Raw genomic sequence first — 9,685 nt, forward strand, 5'->3', positions numbered from 1 at the left:
CTGAATCATAAGTTTTGCATCTTAAATTTGGATAGGATAAGCATGAGATATTTCACTTCAGGAATGAGTCAAGGTACCCACTAGGGAGCTTTTAGCAAACAAAGAATATAGTTAACATGTATAGTAAGAAAATTAGCAAGACCTTTAATCAATTACAAATAATCATGACAATGTCTAATGAATATATAAGCTGTCCCAATCAAACCGACCTCCATAAACAATCCTTTAAACAGACTCAACACAGCATAGGCTCATACGATACTGGGCTCGAGGCTGTTAGCTGAATTCTATAGTCAAATGCTCTTGAGACTCAGAACAGTTTGAAGACAAGACAGCTTCCCCAAAACAGACTCTCGTCCAGACCCCAACAATAGCAGATTTTTACCCTTCAGGGAAACAAGGTCTGGTTCTCATCTAACCAAAAGAATTTTCAAAACAATAGGGAGAGGGGGAAAAACACTTCCTTCCAGCTTGATGTCCCTTCTAAAACTTAAACTCAAACCTGCAGCTCCGAACTGAAATGGAATCCTTGTCATCTGACTTACCCAGTTTTTTATCCCCTCCCAACAATAACATCACCTAAAGCTGTGAGCATGAATCAAAAAAAACTCTTAAAAAGGTACTCCAACATCACACTAGCTACCCTGTGTGTAGTTTCCATAGGAACTGTTCCAAAATCCAAAGAATTTTTGAAAATGGCCAACAACTAATCTACCATTGCTAGGGCCACTTCCTTAAGTACTCTAGGATGAAGATTATCATGCCCTGGAGATTTATCTACCTTCAATCCCATCAATTTTCCAAAACCATTTCTCCACTCATCCTGATTTCATTCAGCTCCTCATTAAAACTTGTTTCTCAGAACTTCTGGTACATTTGCCTTCATTTGTGAAGACAGAGACAGATTAATGCAAGAATTTAGTTCCTCAGCCATTTCTTTGCTTCCCCAATTGTAAGGGGCCTACATCTGACTGTCAATCATTTTCTCTATACATATCTATAGAAACTTTTACAGTCAATTTTATGTTCCCCACTACCTTACCTTCATACTCTATTTTCGCCTTCCTAATCAATCCTTTGGTCCCCTCTGCTGAATTTTAAACTGTTTCCAGGCATCAGGTTTATTGATTTTCCTTGTCATTTTGTACATTTCTTCTTTGAATCTTACACTATCTTTAATTTCCCTCGTAAGCCATGGTTTGGCTGCAGTTCCTTCCACTATTGCATAAAAAAAGCAATGACTTTGAGCTCATTTATTCATTCCTTGAATGCCTAAAATTGCCAATCCATTGTCCTTCCTTTCAGTAATGTTTCCCAATCTATCATAGCCAACTCATACCAGCGCAGTTATCTTTAATGAAATTCATAAGAACATAAGAACATAAGAACATAAGAAATAGGAGCAGGAGTAGGCCATCTGGCCCTTCGAGCCTGCCCCGCCATTCAATAAGATCATGGCTGATCTGTCGTGGCTGATCTGTCGTGGCTCAGTTCCACTTTCCCGCCCTCTCCCCATAACCCTTAATCCCCTCTCTTATCAAAAACCCATCAACCCGCTTCTTAAAAATATTTAGCGAGGCAGCCTCCACCACTTCAACGGGCAGAGAATTCCAGAGATTCACCACCCTTTGAGTGAAGAAGTTCCTCCTCAACTCCGTTCTGAACCGCCCCCCCTTTATCTTGAGGCTGTGCCCCCTAGTCCTACTGTCTTTTTTGAGCGGGAAGAGTCTTTCCACCTCTATCCTATCCATCCCATTCATCATCTTATACGTCTCAATGAGATCTCCCCTCATTCTTCTAAACTCTAACGAGTACAAGCCTAGTTTATTCAGCCTCTCCTCATAGCTCAACCCCCTCAACTCCGGTATCAGCCTAGTAAACCTCCTCTGCACTCCCTCCAAGGCCAAAATATCCTTGCGCAGGTGCGGCGCCCAAAACTGCACACAGTACTCCAGCTGCGGCCTCACCAATGCCCTATACAGCTGCAGCAAGACCTCCCTACTTTTATATTCAATCCCCCTGGTCTCAGAATTCAGAACCCTGGTCTCAGAATGGATCACCTCAGTATCCAACTTGACAAAGAATCCTATCATATCATGGTCACTCAACCCCAAGAGTTCTCTCATAAATAGATTACCAACTAATTCTCTCATTGCATCTCCAGAAAAAAAAAGCATTTCAGCAGGATCGCAATAACTTTAACAGATCAAGTGAGGAGCTAACTAAGGACTATTTCATTATTCTCTCTGAGGAAAGAACAAGGAAAATAAATAAATGTAACATCAAATTTACCAACTACCAGGAGTATAAAGTTACACGTCAGGAGGAATACAAATTGCGACGTGAAGATTTAATCTTTTAAAGTTCCCTACTGCATGGGCAGAAATTTCTAATGATTCCATTGTGAAATAACTTATCAGAACCCAGTGACCATTCAATAGAGTCTTTTTATTTACAACTTGTGGAGATAAGTGCTTCAGGTAGAATGTCAGAAGCAGGAATGTCAGTAGACTTGGCACTCCTCAATATATATAACTGGTGATTCCCCTTGATTTGGCAGACAATCATTACCTCAAATCAGGAAGCTCATACTCCAAAAGGCCAATCTCATTAGCCCCTGAGGTTATTATACCCCTTCCCCTTAGGTGCAAGGAACCTCAGCAGCTCATGCCCCTCAAGAGTCTCTTGCAAGCTTTCAGCACCAGATCCGGACCCTCCAAATCAGCATGCAATGTGTGCAGGGTATAATCGAAAAGGCGCTAATTTGTTACAACGCGAGTGCTGGAATTCTGGTTCACTCCATTCCTTGGGAGGCAAACAAATAGCCATGGCTTCATTCAGTGTCCATTTCGAACTCCAAATTCCTAACTACAAGCATCAGAAAGCTGGGGTCCGGGAGGACGTTCTCAGTTCTCAGTCCACAGGACATTGTAGGATGAACTGTGATTTCAAGGGCCGCACCTGGTCTAGATCTTTTTTTCTGGGTGGCCTCACCCACGTGTATTCAGAGGACACTGGCCCCATTCTAGAATCAACTGTTCCCGGTAGCAATGTTGGCCACCAATACTTCTTCATCAGCGTCCAATTGTCTTACCTGGCTGCTGTTGTGACATCTGCATTCGGTTTCTTTCTGCCTTTCCACCTTCCCCCCAGGTTCAAGAAAATCAAACTCAATCTAGTGAAGAATCATAATCAGAGTCAGAGATTTATAGTATGAAAACAGGCCCTTGACCCAACTTGTCCATGCTGCCCTTTCTTTTCAAAAAGCAACTAAGCTAGTCCCAATTGCTCGTGCTTGGCCCATATTCCTCTATACCATCTTATCCATGTAACTGTCTAACCGCGTTTTGAAAGACAATATTGTACCTGCCTCTACTACTTCCTCTGGCAGCTTGTTCCAGACACTCACCACTCTGTGTGTGAAAAAATTGCCCATCTGGACCCTTCTGTATCTCTCCCCTCTCACCTTAAGCCTATGCCCTCTAGTTTTAGACTCCCCTACCTTTGGGAAAAGATATTGACAATCTAGCCGATCTGTGTCCCTCATTATTTTGTAGACCTCTATAAGATCACCTCTCAGCCTTCTCCGCGCCAGAGAAAAAAGTTCCAGTCTATCCAGCCTTTCCTTATAACTCAATCCATCAAGTCCCAGTAGCATCCTAGTAAATCTTTTCTGCACTCTTTCTAGTTTAATAGTATCCTTTCCATTATACAGTGACCAGAACTGTACACAGTATTCCAAGTGCGGCCATGCCAAGGCTTTGTACAACTTCAATAAGACGTCCCAACTCCTGTATTCGATGTTCTGACCAATGAAACCAAGCATGCCGAATGCCTTCTTCACCACTCTGTCCACCTGTGACTCCACTTTCAAGGAGCTATGAACATGTACCCCTAGATCTCTTTGTTCTGTAACTCTCCCCAGTGCCCTACCATTAACTAAGTAAGTTCTGCCCTGGTTCAATCTACCAAAATGCATTACCTCGCATATATCTAAATCAAACTCCATCTGCCATTCACCAGCCCACTGACCCAATTGATCAACATCCTGTTGCAATCCGAGATAACCATCTCTACTGTTCACTATGCCACCAATCTTGGTTTCATCTACAAACCTACTAACCATGCCTCCTATATTCTCATCCAAATCGTTAACATAAATGACAAATAACCATGGATCCAACACTGATCCCTGAGGAACACCACTGGTCACAGGCCTCCAGTTTAAAAAACAACGCTCCACAATCACCTTCTTCTGTCATCAAGCCAATTTTGTATCCATTTGGCTACCTCATCCTGGATCCCGTGAAACTTAATCTTATGCAACAACCTACCATGCGGTATCCTGTCAAAGGTTGTCTGCGAATGAGCAATTCTGTGGGTGCTATTCCTGTAGTGGCATGGGGGTGGGGGATTGTCCTATCATCAAATAACCAAGGGGAGAGCCTGGTATCCATTGAGGCTGCTGGCTTGATTTTTAAAACCAGCTTTTAAAGTCTGGACTGCTCTATGATGGATAGGCTCAGCTATTTCAGCAAGAAGTACACAATGGAGCCTATTAAACAGAACAAGAACAGATGGTCTTTTTTTCTAAACTATGCCAAATGCCCTGTGAAATAAAAGCAGTCTAAGGGCAAATGGAGGCTTTTTCCTCTCCTCTAGGTGAAAACAGCTGGACTCACTCCCATCACTTCATCTTACTGAGACTCCAAGCAGTATTTTCTAAGGTTTTTAAATGCATAAAAGCCCCTTTCCCAATGGGAAGAAGTACTCTGTTGCATCTCAACACTTACACAATGTTGATCAAAGTAATGGTCAACCTACCTTTGCAGGACAGTACCTCAATCTATCACTGCAACAAAAACACATCAGACATACAATACCCAATTATTCAAACTGAAAGAACATTCTTGTTGTATTTGAAAACACACACAGAAAAGCTTCTAGGAATAGATGACTGTTTTACTTTTGGGTTTCTGATACAGAACTGGATTCTTCTGAGATGTCATTAACCATGTCTACTTACAGAAGGGGCCTGACTCCACAAAAAATATTGGGGGCTTTAAAAGCACCCATTTCCACTAACTGTCCACACCCTTATCCCATGCTGGCAAAACTGGTGGAAATGGAAATGGGGACACAGATCCTAGGATCTGGATGTGGCAGTCATTTTTTAAAAGAGCTCCGGGTCGTGCAACGCGGCAAAAGCTCCAGATCCTTAGGCAGGATTAAATGACCTGCCGGCAGCAAGGACGCCAAGCAGGGTACATGTGAAAGCTACTTGGCCTCCCAAGTAGCTCTACCAGTCAAGGTAAATTGTCTGAATCAAGGCATCCAACATTGGGAAACGGAGAGGGTGGCCCAGTGAGAGCCTTTCTTCAGACAAAGTCTCCCCCAACTAGGTAGCGACCCTCTCCCACGATCCCTTTCCCACCCTGACTCAGCGGCCTGGATCTCTTGACACTGATGAGCTATGGAGAGCTACTGATTTCTGTTAGCTTTCATGGATGGGATCTTTGTCCCAGGATCTTGCATCCTGGGAAAGGCTCAAAGTTTGACAGTTAAATGCACCTAACTCCATTGTACCTTCTCCAGAGGTGGCATGCAGATGCCACCAGTTCTCCAACTGGCAAGCAAGACCCCAATGCCAACATTAAATCCTGTCACACGTGTCAAATTATCTGCCCTCACAAAAGATTTATTTATCTCCAGGGTGGCACAACCAGAGTGCTTCCCAAACAGAGCATATTTCTTTGTCTATGCCAATTGAATATGCTGGAAGGAGACCTCAATATTATCTATCAGTTCAAAATATCTGTACCAAACACCACCAATTGTACAAATTTCTTCATGTTACTCTCTTGTCTGTGTAACTCTTTCCAGGTAATGTTTCAATTTGGAACATAATGTTTTGAACACAGAAATTTAAATGCAACTTTTTTTCAAATATTTTAGTGCACCAAGTAGGTCCTCAGCGGCCATGGGGCTGGGCAAATGCAAAGGCGGGCTAGTTAGAAGACATGCCTCTGTTCTCTGGAACTTCATTAGTGCCTCTATCCCTAACCTATCACATACCTTCTCTTTCTGCACCCTCCGCCCCGATATCTTCATGCTATTTGCATGGCAACCCATGCCCCCTTATACCCAATACCACCTCCATGCCAACTCATGCTCCCAACCACAGTCCTCCTCCTACCACCCCTGCCAACTCATTTCCCCATGACTCTCTTATACAACCTCCAACTACCCTGAGTGTTCTCACTTTGACAATGTTGTTTTCAAACAAACAAAAATTCTGCCCACCTTCAGTGGTGGAGGTAAAAGAAACAGAAAATGCTGCAAATGCTCAACAGGCTTGTCAGCATCAGGAAGAGAAGGTTAGCATTTCAGGTCAAGTAACTTACTGGTGTTGTTAACCTATTGGCTTCACTGGGATGAATAATTTAAACTGCAATGGCCAATTTTGACAGATAGCAGCTTCCATTAGTTCAGAATGAATGATAGAAGAAACATACTAATTGAATGCCAAAAGGCATAAGTTATAAGATAATGAAAACACTAATTGCTAGTCAACATTCACTTCTTGCACTAGATTTGCTGCAAATTAGGGAAAATCTGTCTAACCTAGTGGTGCTTAACAATTTCTCAGTTTTTTGTGTGCCCACCATCTCCCCTTAGTCTGCCTCTGAACTTGCTACTTATCTAATTTATTCCCAGTTCTGATGAAAGGAGATCAATCCAAAATGTCAACTCTGTTCCTCTTCCCACAAATGCTGCTGGAGCTGGTATTTCCAACATTTTCTGTTTCTACTTCAGCTTTCCAACATCCAGGTGGTTTACTTTTGAACTTTTCTTAACACGGTGAAACATTTGTCTTTTGACTGTTACATGCAATTCCATTAACCTTGAAAATGGTGACCTACAGAGTTTTTCCAGCATTTTTTGTTTTCATTATTATAGGTTGGTATATTTCTCCAATGAATACAACCAGTAACTAGTCCTGAATTTCACCATTTAATCTGAGTGGCCATATTTCAAAAGTGGATAGTAGTTACAGAAGATCCTCAGGATCCCTGGCTTACAGAATCCAGAATCAGTCAAGATTCCCATCCCTCACAGCTTTACTGGAAGTACACACTTGGATGTCAAAGGAGGACACACTGTGCTCAACTGTGATAATCCTTTTGGTTGAACAACCTACGTGCCAATGCTCACTTTCAAGATTTGTACATAAATAACGATTATTTGGGTGAGATACCACAGGCTGTCACCATTCGTTAAATCCTACCCAATGACTTAAAACTTTTGTGACATGGAGATGCCGGTGTTGGTCTGGAGTGGACACGGTAATGAAGTCTTACAACACCAGGTTAAAGTCCAACAGGTTTATTTGGAATTGCAAGCTTTCAGTGCACTGTTCCTTCATCAGTTAAGTGGAGAGGTGGGTTCACAAACACAGCATGTATAGGCAGACACAATTGCAAGATAATGTTGGAATGCGAGTCTTTATAAGTACAGACAGTGTGAGTGGAGAGAGGGATAATCACAAGTTGAAGAACAATAAAGAAGAATAATTCACACTCCTTTAACCTGCGATTATCCCTCTCTCCACTCGCACGGTCCATACCTGTAAAAACTCACATTCTGACCATTATTTTGCAATTGCGTCTTTGTCTATATGTGCCTTGTTTGTGAACCCACCGGTTGAAGGAACCACACTCCGAAAGCTCGTAATTCCAAATAAACCCGTCGGACTTTAACCTGGTGTTAAAACCTTCAGAAAGAGAAGCACAGAAAAAGTATGTGAATGATTTGCAGGACAATGTATAGTACAAAAGTAACTATTAATTAACCTACGTTTAGAAATAATTGGAGCTACCAGCTAACCCACCTGGCCTGCCATAAATCTAATCCAGCAATTTTATGTCATATCAGAACTCAAGCAAAAGCACCAATTTTAAGCAGTTGAGGATTCCGCAACCAAAAACACGTCAATGGACACATTTCAAAGAAGAAAATAATTGTTTTATGAATATTCTTTTGCAAAAAAAAAACAAAATGAAGCTCCAACTGTATGTTAGCCAATGCAAATGCCATGGCTCCAAAAAATAAGGCAAATAATTATAGAAATATATTATCCAGACTGGAGGGATGATTTTAAAGCTTTAAATCAGAATGTAGGTTCAAGAGCGACAGAACTAATTTACTGAGACCAAAAAAAATGATATCCACAATCTTCTGATTGCCATAACTGTAGAGCACACAGATCATAGACAGTTTCTCAAAAATAAATTAAACGTATTTCGAATGCAGTGAGGGTACTGTACAAAAGTAACCATTAATACCTTATTTATAGGATGTTGCCCTGCAACAAATATGCATAGCAGTTCAGTGTCAATACACCAGCGTACTATGTTAGGACATGTACCTCAGATGGCCCTAACACCCAATTCGAAATCTCTGTCAAGGTATCTGCGCAGAACACAGATTTGAGACCAAAGACTTTATTGTAGGAGTAAAAAGCGTCATTTATTCACCTTCACCAGTAAGTTCACAGCAGTATCTTCAGCTGTCCCAAACAAGACACTTGTCAATGCAGAGTACCCGCTCAAATACTGGGTGACTTTATTTCAAAAGCATTTCGGCAAGTTACTTAAAAACTGCATTCGAAGAAATATATACTTAATTAGCCAGCACTTTATCACAAACGCATCTTGCATGTCGCTTCGGAATTAATTATCATGTAGGTAGAAGCATGCACAGGGATAACCTCCCGGGAAGGTAACTGACATACCTTAATGATGCTACTCCTGCGGGGTGTAGCTTTAGCAGCCTCAATGAGACAAGCTTCCACATCCCCTGTTGCTCCTCCGGTCGCTGGTCCCCCGGGACTGAAACGATCTCCGGCCGCTAAAAGGGCGCTTCTCCTCCTGCTACCCTTTCCGCTTACCACCACTCCTCCAGCAGTTTCCAAATCACCTTCCTCTGTTGTGCCCCAAGCTTTGTGGGAATCTCCAACTGGCTCAGGCTCCCAAAGTACTTCAGAACCACGAAGTCCACTCTCCTTCCGACCTTCCGCCATTTTGTACATAAATTATAGAAAACCGAACAAACTGCAAGTATTTTTGTATTCTCAACAAAGTCTTGCAGCGGCAATGTTGCTAGACGAGAGTCCCATATCTGTCAGATCAAAACACACGTCGGAGAAGAACTGTGAGCTTGGAAAGAGGCATGGTTCTGTGTCAGTGTGGAGTCAACTCAAATCTGCAAAACTTATATGTATATCGTTTTAACTGCGATAAAACTGGAAGTTTGCAGAATTTGCGCACTGATGTAAAGTACTGGCCCGCTAACACTCCTTTCTCCTGTTTCTCGGTGTAAACCCCCAACGACAGCTTGAAAATCCGTCGCTACTCCTACGATTGACGTCACCTTCCACCAGTCAGTGCAACAAAGTCTGGTTTGGTGACCAATCCACTGTCAATGTGGGAGGGAGTTCCTAACAAACCCAGAGGAAAGGATGAGGTTTCATTTATTAAACAGTATTACAACTTTAGAAAAAGATGGTTCACAAAAGTTCCAATGAGTGAAATTATTCGGTATTTTTAATTCAGGCGACATGTTTCTCACTTTTGAAACAAGTACATTTTTTGAATAAATCCATTAATTCTAAACGATGCACAAA

At 42.0% G+C, this 9,685-nt stretch overlaps 1 protein-coding gene across 1 annotated transcript in view; it reads right to left on the minus strand.

The window, feature by feature from the left end:
• LOC145349988 (inactive phospholipase C-like protein 1) overlaps nt 1-9,360 on the minus strand; it is a 389,665-nt gene extending 380,305 nt beyond the window's left edge. The window contains exon 1 of the mRNA XM_080198775.1: nt 8,795-9,360. Within this exon, the coding sequence (XP_080054901.1) occupies nt 8,795-9,091 (297 nt within the window). The 5' untranslated portion in view covers nt 9,092-9,360. The remainder of the gene's footprint in view (nt 1-8,794) is intronic.
• Between the last annotated feature and the right edge of the window lie 325 nt (nt 9,361-9,685).

This window comes from Carcharhinus amblyrhynchos, chromosome 11 (assembly GCF_965287045.1).
Source record: "Carcharhinus amblyrhynchos chromosome 11, sCarAmb.v2.hapA, whole genome shotgun sequence".
Taxonomy (NCBI): Eukaryota; Metazoa; Chordata; class Chondrichthyes; order Carcharhiniformes; family Carcharhinidae; genus Carcharhinus; species Carcharhinus amblyrhynchos.